The sequence below is a fragment of the Perca flavescens genome, chromosome 8 (assembly GCF_004354835.1).
Source record: "Perca flavescens isolate YP-PL-M2 chromosome 8, PFLA_1.0, whole genome shotgun sequence".
NCBI classification, from domain to species: domain Eukaryota; kingdom Metazoa; phylum Chordata; class Actinopteri; order Perciformes; family Percidae; genus Perca; species Perca flavescens.
Genome location: NC_041338.1, coordinates 39,187,668 through 39,203,529, shown reverse-complemented (window position 1 = coordinate 39,203,529; position 15,862 = coordinate 39,187,668). Strand labels below are relative to the sequence as shown.

General features: G+C 43.9%; 1 protein-coding gene across 1 annotated transcript in view; it reads left to right on the top strand.

The window, feature by feature from the left end:
* The first annotated feature begins 6,399 nt into the window (after positions 1 to 6,399).
* The window catches only part of tph2 (tryptophan hydroxylase 2 (tryptophan 5-monooxygenase)), a 16,774-nt gene continuing 7,311 nt past the window's right edge, over positions 6,400 to 15,862 (top strand). The window contains exons 1-6 of the mRNA XM_028585348.1: positions 6,400 to 6,504; positions 8,514 to 8,648; positions 9,310 to 9,496; positions 9,750 to 9,850; positions 11,420 to 11,487; positions 12,576 to 12,772. Coding sequence (XP_028441149.1) covers positions 6,400 to 6,504; positions 8,514 to 8,648; positions 9,310 to 9,496; positions 9,750 to 9,850; positions 11,420 to 11,487; positions 12,576 to 12,772 — 793 coding nt within the window. The remainder of the gene's footprint in view (positions 6,505 to 8,513; positions 8,649 to 9,309; positions 9,497 to 9,749; positions 9,851 to 11,419; positions 11,488 to 12,575; positions 12,773 to 15,862) is intronic.

Sequence of the window (15,862 nt, the reverse complement as noted above, 5' to 3'; positions counted from 1 at the left end):
CCCTACTTTACCTTCGCTTTCTGGATGACATCTTCGGTATTTGGACACATGACATCTCCCTCTTCCCACAGTTTCTCAACCTTCTTAACAATCATCACCCCTCCATAAAAGTAAAACACATAATAGACCCATTACAGGTAAATTTTCTAGACACCACAATCTTCTTTCAGCCCACTACCCCAACACACAATGGCCTCTTTTCCAAGGTTTACTTTAAACCGACAGATACACATGCACTTCTTCATAAATCTAGCTATCACCCCAAACACACTTTCAAGGGCATCATAAAGTCACAAATTATCTGGTTTCACCGCCTTTCCTCCCACCATACAGATCTCCAGTCGGCCATCACCTTATTACCATCCTCAGAACTAGAGGTTACAGTAAACGCTTCCTCCGCTCCATCAAAAACAGCACCTTGGCCGCCCTCGCCCCCACTCGCTCTACCCACTTTTCAACATCAGTCCAGGTCCACAATGCACAGGCTACCTCACCTTCAACTCTCCCATTAGCCTCAATTATTAACTTTAACCAAGATTCACATCCCATCACTGATCCTCCTCCCAACCCTTACCCTAATCCTAACAGTTTCTCCCCCCACCCTAACCAGGGTCGGCATCCCGCCCCCTACCCTATACCTACCCCTTCCACTCCCACCAACCAAAATCCCCTCCTTATCCCCCATTCCCATTCCCACCCCTCCCCCCACCCTAACCAGGGTCTATATCCCGCCCCTTGCCCTCACCCCTATCCTCCCCCTAACCCCAACCCTTACCCCAACTTTAATTCATGCCCAACCCTCATCCCCATTCCCACCCTCATCCTAACCTCAACCTTACTTCCCTTATCTACCCACATCCCTAACTCAACCCCAGTTGTACCTCCCCCTACGTTAAACAGGGTCTGTATCCTACCACCCCCCACCCATATTCTTCCTCTAACCTCAACCCTCATCCTCACCCCGATTCTAATCCCCAACCTAACCCCAATCCTCACCCTAACCTTAACCCCAATTCCCACTCCTGCCCTCACCCTAACCTTAATCGTACCTCCCCCCACCCTAACCAGGGTTTGTGTCCTACCCCCCACCCCCATCCAAACCCTAACCCTAACTTCCATCCTCACCCCAATTCTCATCCCCAACCTAACCCCAACCCTCACCCTAACCTTAACCCCAATTCCCACTCCTGCCCTCACCCTAACCTTAATCGTACCTCCCCTCACCTTAACCAAGGTTTGTGTCCTACCCCCCACCCTCATCCAAACCCCAACCCTGACCTTAACCCTTATCCTCACCTCAACTCTCACCCCCATCCTAACCCCAACCAAACTCCTTTCCCGATTATTCCGTTTGTATCCACTTACTCTCAACAGACAACCAGATTACACCACTACATTAAACACAATTACAGCATTTTACAAACACAACACCAAGCATTTACCAACCATAAAACTATTTCTGCCTATCGTAAAAATAAAAAATCTCCAAGACCTACTTGTTCACTCCCAATTCACAGATCATAGACCTCCAGTTAACACTCAACACAACGCTTTTTACAAAAACAGGAAATTTATTTTTAACCCACACAGTCGTACATCCCACCCAATCCTCCAGTCTTACTCCCTTCATACAAGCAATACCGTCTACATTATTACATGCACTGTCTGCAATAAACATTACATAGGTGAAACCAAGCATACCATACTCATACGCCTCAAACAACATATTTACAATATTGAACAAGGTAAACTCACCACACCACTAGTCATACATTTCCAGCAACACCCAACCAATCACCTCATCATCTCTGGCCTAGAATCCAATGACCGTTGGACTGTGGGGCAGAGGAAGAGGGCAGAAAGAATTTGGATTCACCTTCTCAGGACCATCACACCCACAGGTTTAAAGGAAAAATAAATTCCCATGTACATCCCTTCCATTATCTATTCTCCATCCTACTCTGCATCCACACCCATAAATCCACCGAAATTAGTCACCCCAATGAGACCACCTTTTTCCTTGGGGGGGCATTTCCTTATGCACCGGATTTTATTATTAATTATTAGATGTGTTTTGCATGCTTCTCTTTGAATTGATTACCAAGCACTTATTTTATCTTCTTTTCATTACATTTGTAAGTTATTTATAAATTATATATATATCTATGAATTATTTATTTATTTATATTATTTTATATTATATATTATATATTTATTTTATGGTCAGCTATATGTGATTGCATGTCTTTTTACTGACCTTTGTATCCAGCACTTATCAATTTTTCTTCTTTTTGCATGTTGTCATTGTATGCTCCCTCTTTTTCCCCCCCGTTTTTTTTTTTTTTTTTCCCCATTTCATTGGCCAAATATTTCCATTTGCTTTCCTTCTTGGGGCCTTATTACCCCTGTCCCCCGGATTATGGGTCAAGAGAGCTGCCCCTACACTTAGAACCTAGTGACTTAATCCCTCATCATCTCACAACACCCCTTCCAATTTCCTCCTGTTTGATTCAGATCAATAGGCCAGTGCCAGTAAATTACAACTCTTAACCATTAACTCTAACCCTACCCCAACCCTAACAGGCTCTAACCCTAACAGGCCCTAACCCTAACAGGCCCTAACCCTAACAGGCCCTAACCCTAACAGGCTCTAACCCTAACAGGCCCTAACCCTAACAGGCCCTAACCCTAAAAGGCTATAACCCTAACAGGCCCTAACCCTAAAAGGCTCTAACCCTAACAGGCCCTAACCCTAACAGGCCCTAAACCTAACAGGCCCTAACCCTAACAGGCCCTAAACCTAACAGGCCCTAACCCTAACAGGCCCTAAACCTAACAGGCCCTAACAGGCCCTAACAGGCTCTAACCCTAACAGGCTCTAACCCTAACAGGTTCTAACCCTAACAGGCCCTAACCCTAACAGGCTCTAACCCCTCTTTTTTTGGCGATTCTTTTCTATGATGGCTAAGAATAGCCATCAACTAGAATCGCCAAAAAAGATTTCAAAGGCAACCAAAACAACGGGGGGGAAAAGGCATTGACATTTTTTTTTACTTTTTGGGGGTTTTTGTCGACCAAACTGTGAGTGAGAAGACTATATGAGACGGGCAATAATACAGTCACAGATATTTGACTTTTTCTCTTAAATAAAAGCATGTCAATAAACTAAACATGTCCGGCCCTTGTTGTGATTCTCTTTTCCAGTGTGGCCCTCTGGGAAGTTGAGTTTGACACCCCTGTCCTAACTCATCCTCCTGCTGCAGGCTGCAGCATGATGGAGAAATGCAGCAGCAACACAATTCTGAATGAAGCTTTTTATTTTCCAAAACTCCCGGACGGCTCGTAGACAAGTCGAAAGCCATAGGCACATTGTGTAAAGCTGAATTAAAATATCACAGACTCAACAGATGGTGAGTCCAACCATCTACTGCCTGCTTACAATCAAACTATATACAGTGTATGTGAGTGTGTGTGTGTGTGTGTGTGTGTGTGTGTGTGTGTGTGTGTATGTGTGTGTATATGTATATATTATAAGTTGGCGTTGTTTTGCAGCACCAGAACTTTGAGGAGCAGATGCAGGGCATGAAGACTCAGCTGATCCAGCTCAACACTCTCCTCCGACTGCTGGACCTCACCTTCTGGAACTACCTCGGTACGTAGACTCATCCCTCGGGAACTACCTCGGTACGTAGACTCATCCCTCTGGAACTACCTCGGTACGTAGACTCATCCCTCGGAAACTACCTCGGTACAAAGACTCATCCCTCTGTGGAAGGAACTGACACATGTTGGGCCCAAAGCTACGCCCTTGGTGTCTGCTCAGCACAGTCCTGTAAACATCCGGTGTAAAGTTGCACTTGGAACAAATGAACTGCACACATGTTAAGGCCCTGAAACACCAAGGAGATTTTTGGCGCGAGCATCCATCTCCCTAGTTTTTGCGGTGTGTCATGGCTCTGTTGCCACACGTCGGCTTTCAGCTGCATTTTTATTTTCTGTGTTTGCAATGTTGTTTTCTTTATACATTTTTTTTTGGGGTGTTTTCGTGGCCACTATTTCCTGGTCAAGAGGCACAAAAGGAGCAGGTGGTGCGTTTGGAGGCCCACGCTCCATGGCTGCAGCAATCCTCTCCAGACTTGAGGAGATGCGCCCGAGAGGAGCAGCAACATCGCCACCCGGTGAAGATGGGCATTTATGCTTTGCCGCATCCCGACCAGCTCCCGCTCCAGCATGTCAAACCTGGTTTGCTGGAGCTGCAGGAACAGGTGGTCCTCCGGTCTGACCATGCTGCCACGGTAGTGTAGTGGGTCTGGTTCCTCTGCACCTTGTGGTTGGGCTGTTGGTTTACTGCCTCCTCAGCTGGCCCGTGCACACTGCTCCCGAGCCAGAGTCTTCTTCCTGCAAAGCTGCGTTACATTGTTTTGATTTATTGTATGGCTGTGTTACATTTATTTCATGTCAATAACGGTTAAAAAGATTTTCATGACAAATCTCTATGTATGTGAACTAGATGTATAGGTCTACCTTGGGGTTGGACAGCGGTATTAGGTTGGGTGCCGATTTCCAAGCCTCCAAATCCCTTAAAGTTTTGAGCGGTGAGGGGGGGGGAGCGATGTCCTCTGCTGGGGTCAGGTCCTGCTCGATGGTGTTTTTTGCCCCCAACAGCTCCTTCCAGGCAGCGCTGCCTCCAAGGCACCTAACCACAACCATAACCAGTGCCTAATTCACTTCAAGCCGCTGGGGGCAAAAAACCCGATAAACTCAGGTCCTGAGTAGAGGCAGAGCCACCTCCAGTTGTTCTGCATGTCTGTGTGTTGCCAGCAAGCTTGGACTTCCCCCGTCTTCTGACATCATTGTAGCGCTTGGGGCACTGGTGCGATCTGCTGGGGATGCCCGCCGTGGAAACAATTGTGCCAATTTCTCTCCACGGCAGTTTAATGGAAGCTAATTTGGGTGGGTTTCTCCCATCCCCACACAATGTCACTTCTCTGTCTTTTACATCGGTCTCCCCGGCTGTGAACCGCTCCTGGCGTGCAGACGAGCTCAGTTGGAGGCTGCGCAGTAACGCTCAGCCATCACCGGAAAAGTGACTGTTTTTTCTTTTCCCTTTATGATGTAGTGACAGACATGAAAGGAGAGAGAGAGATGGGGGACGACACGCAGCAAAGGGCAGCAGGTCGGATTCAAACCGGCGCCGCTGCAGGACTCAGCCTACATGGGGCGAACGCTGTTACAGTGGGGGGGCCTTCAGGCCGCTCCCTGAAAATGGACTTTTAATAGACTTCACTGGTTTCTGCAGGAAAACGACGACGTCACATTGTCCATTTCTCTTCCTGTCCGTGGTCGTAGGTCATCAGTCACAAAACTCAGAAACTCGGCACATTGGTTCCGCCCACTTTAACAATCCTCCACTTCAAACAGCTGCTTGGAATTTAAACAGTTTTTGACTTAGTGTGTGTGTATGTGGGGGGGGCTTTACTTAAACAATGATGACATGACATCATTTTTCATGTGTGACATTTGGAGGTGAAAGTCAGTCTGACATTTAAACTAAACCATCTTTCATTGAAGGATTTTATTGAACTGCTGAATGTTAGTTTACACACTTTAACATCGACTGCTTGCTTGTTTTTTTTCTTTCTTCCTGTTTTGCTAAAATAAAGAAATAAATAGTCAATGTGTTTTTGACTGTTTGAAAAAAAAAAGTTAAAGATTTGGTTAAAAAGTCAGACTTTTGAGACAAGAAGTTGAATATTTTTAGCAAAAGAAGTCTAAATATTTTGAGAGAAAACAACAGACCCCTCACTTGATATGTGCAGCCTCCGATCCTCCCACCTGTCTCCTCCTCTGTCTCCTCCTCTGTCTCCTCCTCCTCCTCTGTCTCCTCCTCCTCTGTCTCCTCCTCCTCTGTCTCCTTCTCCTCCATCTCCTCCCTCACACGTTTGCTTTTTCATGGAGAGAAAGGAGCTCAAAGCACCGACGGATCCTGCACATCCCAGCAGCTGGAACGCCTTCAGCAAAAACAAGTAGAAAAGAAGAAGAAAAGGATATTTTGAGAGAGAAAAATCAGACTTTTTGAAAGAAAAGAGCTCGACCTTTTCAAGAGAAAAAGTTGAATATCGTTAGTAAAAAAAGTTGAATAATTTGAGGAAAAAGCTGGACTTCGTTTGAGAGAGAACACTGTGAAATCTGAGCAGCAGTAGTGTTTTTGTGTGTGTGTGAGCAGTAGTGTGTGTGTGTGTGTGTGTGTGTGTGCGCGATCAGTAGTGTGTGTGTGTGTGTGTGTGTGTGTGTGTGCGAGCGTCTGTCAGTCTGGAGCCCTGGTACTCGTACACCCACTGGTACCCCATGGCATCGGGCCATGTGAAGAAGAGCCCGGCGGAGCGCCCGGTGCCGCGGATGCAGCCGGCCATGATGATGTTCTCCAGTAAGTACTGGTCCCGGAGGGGCATGTCGCTGGACTCGGCCATGTTCCAGCAGCAGAGACACACCGGGGGGCAGATGGTGAGAAACACAGCTCTTTGGGGCCCTTTTTTTATTTAATTGTTTTTAAAGATTATTTTTTGGGGCTTTTCCCTTTATTAGACAGCGACAGTGGATAGACATGAAAGGGGTGAAGAGACGCAGCAAGGGGCAGCAGGTCGGATTCAAACCCGTGCCGCTGCAGGACTCAGCCTACATTTTCTTACAGGGTGAGCTAGAGGCCGCCACGTTTTGGGGCCCTTTTATCCGTAAAAAAACATGTGAGGGAGGAGTTAGTAGAGTTCAGCGCTTCTCAAAGTCTGAACCAAGGTCCGCACCTGGACCAGAACCCCCGTCTCCCTGACATCAGGACGGCCGAGAGCCTTCACATCTAACACCAAAGGCTAAAAACACATCTCCTACCACTACACCTCAGATAAACATGAGGAAAAAAAAGTATATATATTTCTAGAAGCTGCACTTTCACTTGTGTCTTTGTGGTTTTGCTCATTTAAAGCTAATGTTCTGGCACTTAGGGCCAGCTAAATGACATGTAATGTAATGTCTAATCTATAGAATACATTGCTAAATGACATGTAATGTAATGTCTAATCTATTGAATACATTGTGAAGGGTAGCGTTTCTGTTTTGAAATACATTTTCTATCGACAAATTATTAGGGACGTTAAATATACACAAAAGAAATAAAAAAACGTTAAAAAAAGCCCAAAAAAACAATGGGGGGAAAAAACTGAAATAAACGTCAAAAAATGCAACAAAAACGTCCTTTCTTTTACTGCATGAATCTCGAAACAAGGTCCCGTTGGACAGAATCCCATTGATCCAAACGTTAACGTTAAATCCGACCCGCTGGTTCTGGTGTGTACTGGTATGGTTGGTGAAGGATGTGTAATATCTGGTAGAGCACTGCTGCTATAGCTTTAATTTGATACGGCATTATGCAATACATACGTTATTGATCACAGCAGGATTTAATGGGAAATGTGAAGTCGTGGAGAATATACAGTATATGTGCAATATGAGGAGGGGGGGTGTAGTAGGATCTCTTCTGGGGGTCTTTGTGAGGTGAACTGTAGTTTATTGTGTTTTTGTTGTGAAGCTGCAGCTCTAATTATTCTTCCATCACATGTTCAACTGTTTACCTCCCAGACAGACTGGAACTCACATTCTTAAATATTAATTCATGGAAGAAAAGCAAAAACACCAAACAGTAACTATAACATCTAATGTAAAAACACATTATCATTTATTCATGACCCTGACAGATGCTGTGTGTGTCTCTGTGTCTGTGTGTGTGTGTGTGTCTGTGTTTGTCTGTGTCTGTGTGTGTGTGTCTGTGTGTGTGTCTCTGTGTCTGTGTGTGTGTGTGTGTGTGTGTGTGTGTGTGTGTGTCTGTGTGTGTGTCTGTGTGTGTGTGTGTGTGTGTGTGTGTGTGTCTGTGTGTCTGTGTGTGTGTGTGTGTGTGTGTGTCTGTCTGTGTGTGTGTCTGTGTGTGTCTCTCTGTGTCTGTGTTACACTGTGTGTGTGTCTCTGTCTGTGTGTGTGTGTCTTTGTGTGTGTGTGCATGTGTGTATATGTGTGCGTTTGTGTGTGTGTGTGTGTGTGTCTTTGTGTCTGTGTGTGTCTGTGTTACACTGTGTGTGTGTGTCTGTGTTTGTGTGTGTGCGTGTGTGTGTCTTTGTGTGCGTGTGTGTATATGTGTGCGTGTGTGTGTATGTGTGCGTGTCTGTGTGTGTGTCTTTGTGTCTGTGTGTGTGTGTGTGTGTGTGTGTGTGTGTGTGTGTGTGTGTGTGTGTGTGTGTGTGTGTGTGTGTGTGTGTGTGTGTGTGTGTGTGTGTGTGTGTGTGTGTGTGTGTAACAGCCGGCCAACGAGATGGTTTTGCCCGCAGCCGTTTGGTGGATCTTTTTAATCTGAGAAGGCAGATCTGCTCTCCTGTCAGCTACAGTTTCATTTTTAAGCAGCTTTTTCTCCCAGGGTTCAGTCTGTTTTCTGTCTGTGTGTTTGTGTGGTTGCTTTGGGGGCGGTCCAGTCGAGGCGTCCGTCCTTCTGTCCCATCAGCGAGACGCCGGACACAGAGAGCGCCGGGGATTCTGGGAAAACAGCGGTAGTGTTTTCTCTGAAGAATGAAGTGGGCTGTCTGGTCAAAGCTCTGAGAATCTTCCAGGTAACACGTCCCTGTTCACTCTTCTATCTATATCTATAAAAATAACTTTATTCATTCATTGGTCACCCCTCCCTGTAGGAGCAGTGGGTGAACCATATTATTTTGACCACTCCCCCCCCATAGGAGCAGCGAGTGAACATATTACTTTGTTCACCCCTCCCTGTAGGAGCAGTGAGCGAACCATATTATTTTGTTCACCCCTCCCCTGTAGGAGCAGCGAGTTAACCATATTATTTTGTTCACCCCTCCCCTGTAGGAGCAGCGAGTGAACCATATTATTTTGTTCACCCCTCCCCTGTAGGAGCAGCGAGTTAACCATATTATTTTGTTCACCCCTCCCCTGTAGGAGCAGCGAGTGAACCATATTATTTTGTTCACCCCTCCCCTGTAGGAGCAGCGAGTGAACCATATTATTTTGTTCACCCCTCCCCTGTAGGAGCAGCGAGTGAACCATATTATTTTGTTCACCCCTCCCCTGTAGGAGCAGCGAGTTAACCATATTATTTTGTTCACCCCTCCCATGTAGGTGCGGCAAGTTAACCATATTATTTTGTTCACCCCTCCCCTGTAGGAGCAGCAAGTTAACTATATTATTTTGTTCACCCCTCCCCTGTAGGAGCAGCGAGTTAACCATATTATTTTGTTCACCCCTCCCCTGTAGGAGCAGCGAGTGAACCTGTCCCACATCGAGTCCCGTGCGTCCCGGCGTGTCCTGAGTGAGGTGGAGATCTTGGCCGTGTGCAACTGCAGCCAGAGAGAGTTCAGCGAGCTGCTGACGCTGCTCCGAGACGCCGTTAACATCGTCTCCGTCAACACGCCGCCCAACGCCTGGGCCAGTGCCGATGAAGGTCTGTGATGTCATCGCTGTCACACACACTGTCTGAACAAACACACTCAACACAGAGTTGCTTTTACATCATTTAGCTAACCTTTTGAATCAATCAAACTAAGAATGAAGGCGGAATATTTCGAGGATGCATTTTGAAATATTTTGAGAAAGAAATCATAATATTTTGAGTAAAAAGTTGTAAATATTTTAAAATAAAAGTTACAATTTACAGGAATATGTTATATATGTATGTGTTGTTGTGTCTGAATCAGAGGGAGATGATGTTCCCTGGTTCCCGATGAAGATCTCTGAGTTGGATCAGTGTTCTCACCGAGTGTTGATGTACGGATCCGAGCTGGACGCTGACCATCCGGTACGCCTCACTTATCCTCGCACACACTCACACACATACACACACACATATACACATATACATATACACATACAGTATACATATATACATATATACACATACATATATATATACTTTATATTCTCATCAAACGTGTGAAACCAACATTAAGGACGGTCAAAGTGTGGCCTGAGGCACTTCAGCAGCATTTTGAAAACACTGACTGGACAGCGTTCGCAACTCAGGCCACCCAGGACTCCCACACGGACATTGACTCCACTCCGTTCTGGACTGTATCAACTCTCATATCAATAGTTTCACCACCCTCAAACAGATTACCACTTTCCCTAATAAGAAGCCATGGATGAACAGTGAGGTCAGACTCTTGCTGAAGGCACAGGACATTACATTCAGATCAGATGATACAGTGTCACCAGCAAAGCCCCCCGACACCATCACACCTCCTCCTCCATGCTTCACAGTGGGAACCAGGCATGTAGAATCCATCCGTTCACCTTTTCTGCGTCGCGCAAAGACACAGCGGTTGGAACCAAAGATCTCAAATTTGGACTCATCAGACCAAAGCACAGATTCCCACTGGTCTAATGTCCATTCCTTGTGTTTCATGGCCCAAACAAATCTCTTGTGCTTGTTGCCTCTCCTTAGCAGTGGTTTCCTAGCAGCTACTTGACCATGAAGGCCTGATTCAGTCTCCTCTTAACAGTTGTTCTAGAGATGTGTCTGCTGCTAGAACATTCATCTGGTCTCTAATCTGAGCTGCTCTTAACTTGTGATTTCTGAGGCTGGTGACTCGGATGAACTTATCCTCAGCATCAGAGGTGACTCTTGGTCTTCCTTTCCTGGGGCGGTCCTCATGTGAGCCAGTTTCGTTGTAGCTCTTGATGGTTTTTGCGACTCCACTTGGGGACACATTCAAAGTTTTTGCAATTTTCCGTACTGACTGACCTTAATTTGTTAAAGTAATGATGGCCACTCATTTCTCTTTACTTAGCGGATTGGTTCTTGCCATAATATGAATTCTAACAGTTGTCCAATAGGGCTGTCGGCTGTGTACCAACCTGACTTCTGCACAACACAACTGATGGTCCCAACCCCATTAATAATGAAAAAAAATCCACTAATGAACCCTGACAAGGCACATCTGTGAAGGTAAAACCATTTCAGGTGACTACCTCATGAAGCTCATTGAGAGAACACCAAGGGTTTGCAGAGTTATCAAAAAAAGCAAAGGGTGGCTACTTTGAAGAATCTAAAATATAAGACATGTTTTCAGTTATTTCACACTTTTTTGTTAATTACATAATTCCATATGTGTTCATTCATAGTTTTGATGCCTTCAGTGAGAATCTACAATGTAAATAGTCATGAAAATAAAAAAAACGCATTGAATGAGAAGGTGATTTCCAAACTTTTGGCCTGTACTGTATACACATTTACACATATACATATATACACATCCATACACATATACACACATATGTATATAAATATACACATATACTTTTAATATGTAAATATAATATGTGAATGTTTCTAAACCTCTGACCTGTTACCTGTTCTTCCTGTCAGGGCTTTAAAGATGAAGTTTACCGTCAGAGGAGGAAATACTTTGTGGAAGTGGCCATGAATTATAAATTGTAAGTATCGTATATGTTTCTCAGTTTTAAAGATTTTTTTATTGCTTCAAATGTGACACGTCTTCATCAGCATCTTCCTCATCTATAACTTTACTGTAAACACTTTAGCATATCTTAGCATGTAATGTATATAGTCTCTCATGTCCAGACCCTCCTCCACAGTGCTGTGGAGGAGGGTCTGTCTAGTCCACACAGCATTCTGGGATGGGAGAAAAACGTGCTCTGGTTCATTGGCATTTCTCTAAACCAATCACAATATAGCTGTAGTTTTCAGTAATTGACAGTGTCGTGTTGAGCCAGTTTGTGACACATTGAAAAAGGGTCAAACACGCTTAAAATAGCATTTAATTGTTTAAAAAAAAGCATCAAAATGCTAAAGAAGACATTAAAAAAAAGTCAAAACAAGTGACAGAATTGTGTTCTGACATGTCTCTGCTTGGAAGTGATGTATATCTGTCTCTGGTTCTTTAATTGTCTCTGGTTCTGGTTCTACTGTGTGTCTCTGGTTGTGTCTCTGTCTCTGGTTGTGTCTGTGATTCTGGTTCTACCGTGTGTCTCTGGTTGTGTCTGTGTCTCTGTCTCTGGTTGTGTCTGTGTCTCTGTCTCTGTTTGTGTCTGTGGTTCTGGTTCTACCGTGTGTCTCTGTTTGTGTCTGTGGTTCTGGTTCTACCGTGTGTCTCTGGTTGTGTCTGTGGTTCTGGTTCTACCGTGTGTCTCTGGTTGTGTCTCTGTCTCTGGTTGTGTCTGTGGTTCTGGTTCTACCGTGTGTCTCTGGTTGTGTCTCTGTCTCTGGTTGTGTCTGTGGTTCTGGTTCTACCGTGTGTCTCTGGTTGTGTCTGTGGTTCTGGTTCTACCGTGTGTCTCTGGTTGTGTCTCTGTCTCTGGTTGTGTCTGTGGTTCTGGTTCTACCGTGTGTCTCTGGTTGTGTCTGTGGTTCTGGTTCTACCGTGTGTCTCTGGTTGTGTCTCTGTCTCTGGTTGTGTCTGTGGTTCTGGTTCTACTGTGTGTCTCTGGTTGTGTCTCTGTCTCTGGTTGTGTCTGTGGTTCTGGTTCTACCGTGTGTCTCTGGTTGTGTGTCCTGCGTGCAGCGGGCAGCCCATCCCTCATATAGAGTACACTGCGGAGGAGGTCCAGACCTGGGGCGTGGTGTTCCGGGAGCTGACCCAGCTGTACCCGACCCATGCCTGCAGAGAGTACCTGAAGAACCTGCCACTGCTCAGCAAGCACTGCGGTTACCGTGACGACAACATCCCACAGCTGGAGGACGTCTCGCTGTTTCTCAAAGGTCGGTTACAACACGATCACGTCTCAGCCCATCGGGAACGCAGTGGCCTACTACTCGCTTGGTTCCGCGGGCTCTCATGTGAACAACGCTCCGCCAGTAAACGACAGGCGCTCATTTCATGGTAACCATGGGGATTCTGTCCACTGCTGTATCAACTGAACTAGATCAGCTGACTGGGGTATCGTATCTTCCTAATCACAGGTCCATTCATAACAAACAGTCCCCGTCTTTGCTAACCAGACAGTTAGCTGTTGGTAGCTAAAGTTAGCTAATTGTGTGAATGCTGATTCAGCAGCATATCCGATTCTTTAATCTTCAAATTTCTTTGGTTGCAGGCAGGCATACAACAGCTACAAAAAACATTAAAATATCTAAATGTTCACTTCATTAAAGGTGCCCTGCCATACAAAACCGTTTTTACTTGTATTGTTTGAAATCTGTCAGGTCCATATGTGTTTGTGTTATGTGGTGAATGTGAAAATGAATCACAACAGCTGATCAGTCTGACATCACACTGCCTGAGCTCATTAATATTCATGAGCTCGCCCAGTTGGGCTGGGTAAAGGATTCTGACAGCCAGGCTCTCACTGGCTAGCTGTTAGCCAATCATATTCAAACAGCTTAGCTTGTTGAATATTAATGAGAACTGTCAGAAATTGAGCTGAGTCTTCCTGCAGGCTTTCTATACCCCGCTAGAATGGCTTGAAACAAGGTAACCAAGTTACAGAGTCCATGGTAGACCTTCAAACATCACCACAAAGTCATGAAATACATGTGGCAGGGCAACTTTAAGCACATGATGGGACTTCTTCAACTTTGTTTTGCTATTTATACTTAAAATATTAAGCTTTTTCATTTTTTTTAATTTACATTAAAGTCAATGGAGCAATCTTCAAATCCTCTTCAGGCTTCTTCCTTTTTGAAATGCTTCTCCTCCCACATACTCTCACTTACAGACGCCAGTCAAACTTTAAACTACTCACGAAACCTTTAGCTATCACAGTTGTTTTCAGCTTTGTGATATCGTTTACAGTTTTTGTGGCATCACTATTTAAGTCAAGTGTTTCATTCAGGCTTTTTCTGGGCTTATAATGGAGTATTGCATGACTTAGAGGGTGATGACATCACTATAGTGGGAAGCCTTGAAAAATCATCTTAAAAACTCTATAATTTGCTCTCATGCCCACAATATTTACTGGTCATACACAATTTATAAATCAAAACCTAGTGACAACTTTTCAAAAAAATATAAAAATATTCCACTTTGGTTTCATACATTTTTGGTGTTATTTAACATTTCATTGAAAGTTATACTAATTTAAACCAGTCCCACTTTTGCAACTATTCTCACTGCTTTACCTTCGTACACATTAAAGCCAGCAGTTCAGTTTAGCAATTTAGCTGTTTAGCATTCACAAGCATTTTGTGCAGGAAATGCATTTTCTAGTTTAGCATAGTCGTACTTACAGTAGTTACCGTTACATCCAGTCCAGCAGAAGCCCCGCTGTCCATGTCCTGATAACTGTTGGAAAACAGTTTGATATGTTAGTGGAACTCACAAATAGAAGAATCTGTCTCTTGTTCATTGATTTGCGCTGCACGTTGCTCGCGTAGAGAAAAGTTCAGTTTGACGGGCTTGCGCCTGCTTGCCGCTCCACTACCCCTAAGCTACGCCCCTACCTGCCGCGTACTCCTGCCTATGATTCTTGCTGTGTGTTTCAGAGCATTCTGGCTTATATTAATATAAATGTTGGCGATGATTCTCGCTGTGTTTCAGAGTGGTCTGGTTTATATAATATAAATGTTGACGATGATTCTCGCCGTGTGTTTCAGAGCAGTCTGGCTTATATTAATATAAATGTTTACGATGATTCTCACTGTGATTCTCACTGTGTTTAAATGTTGAGATGATTCTCGGTCTGGTTAATATAATATAAATGTTTACGATGATTCTCACTGTGTTTCAGAGTGGTCTGGTTTATATAATATAAATGTTGATGATGATTATTTCAGCTGTGTGTTTATATAATATAAATGTGGTCTTATCGGTTTATATAATATAAATGTTTACGATGATTATCGCTGTGTGTTTCAGAGTGGTCTGGTTTATATAATATAAATGTTGACGATGATTATCGCTGTGTGTTTCAGAGTGGTCTGGTTTATATAATATAAATGTTTACGATGATTCTCGCTGTGTGTTTCAGAGTGGTCTGGTTTATATAATATAAATGTTGACGATGATTATCGCTGTGTGTTTCAGAATGGTCTGGTTTATATAATATAAATGTTGACGATGATTATCGCTGTGTGTTTCAGAGTGGTCTGGTTTATATAAATATAAATGTTGACGATGATTCTCGCTGTGTGTTTCAGAGCGGTCTGGTTTATATAAATATAAATGTTGACGATCATTCTCGCTGTGTGTTTCAGAGTGGTCTGGTTTATATAATATAAATGTTTACGATGATTCTCGCTGTGTGTTTCAGAGTGGTCTGGTTTATATAATATAAATGTTTACGATGATTCTCGCTGTGTGTTTCAGAGTGGTCTGGTTTATATAATATATATGTTTACGATGATTCTCGCTTTGTGTTTCAGAGTGGTCTGGTTTATATAATATAAATGTTGACGATGATTCTCGCTGTGTGTTTCAGAGCGGTCTGGTTTATATAAATATAAATGTTGACGATTATTCTCGCTGTGTGTTTCAGAGCGGTCTGGTTTATATAAAATAAATGTTTACGATGATTCTCGCTGTGTTTCAGAGTGGTCTGGTTTATATAATATATATGTTTACGATGATTCTCGCCGTGTGTTTCAGAGTGGTCTGGTTTATATAATATAAATGTTGACGATGATTCTTGCTGTGTTTCAGAGTGGTCTGGTTTATATAATATAAATGTTGACGATGATTCTTGCTGTGTTTCAGAGTGGTCTGGTTTATATAATATAAATATTGACGATGATACTCGCTGTGTTTCAGAGTGGTCTGGTTTATATAATATATATGTTTACGATGATTCTCGCCGTGTGTTTCAGAGTGGTCTGGTTTATATAATATAAATGTTGACGATGATTCTTGCTGTG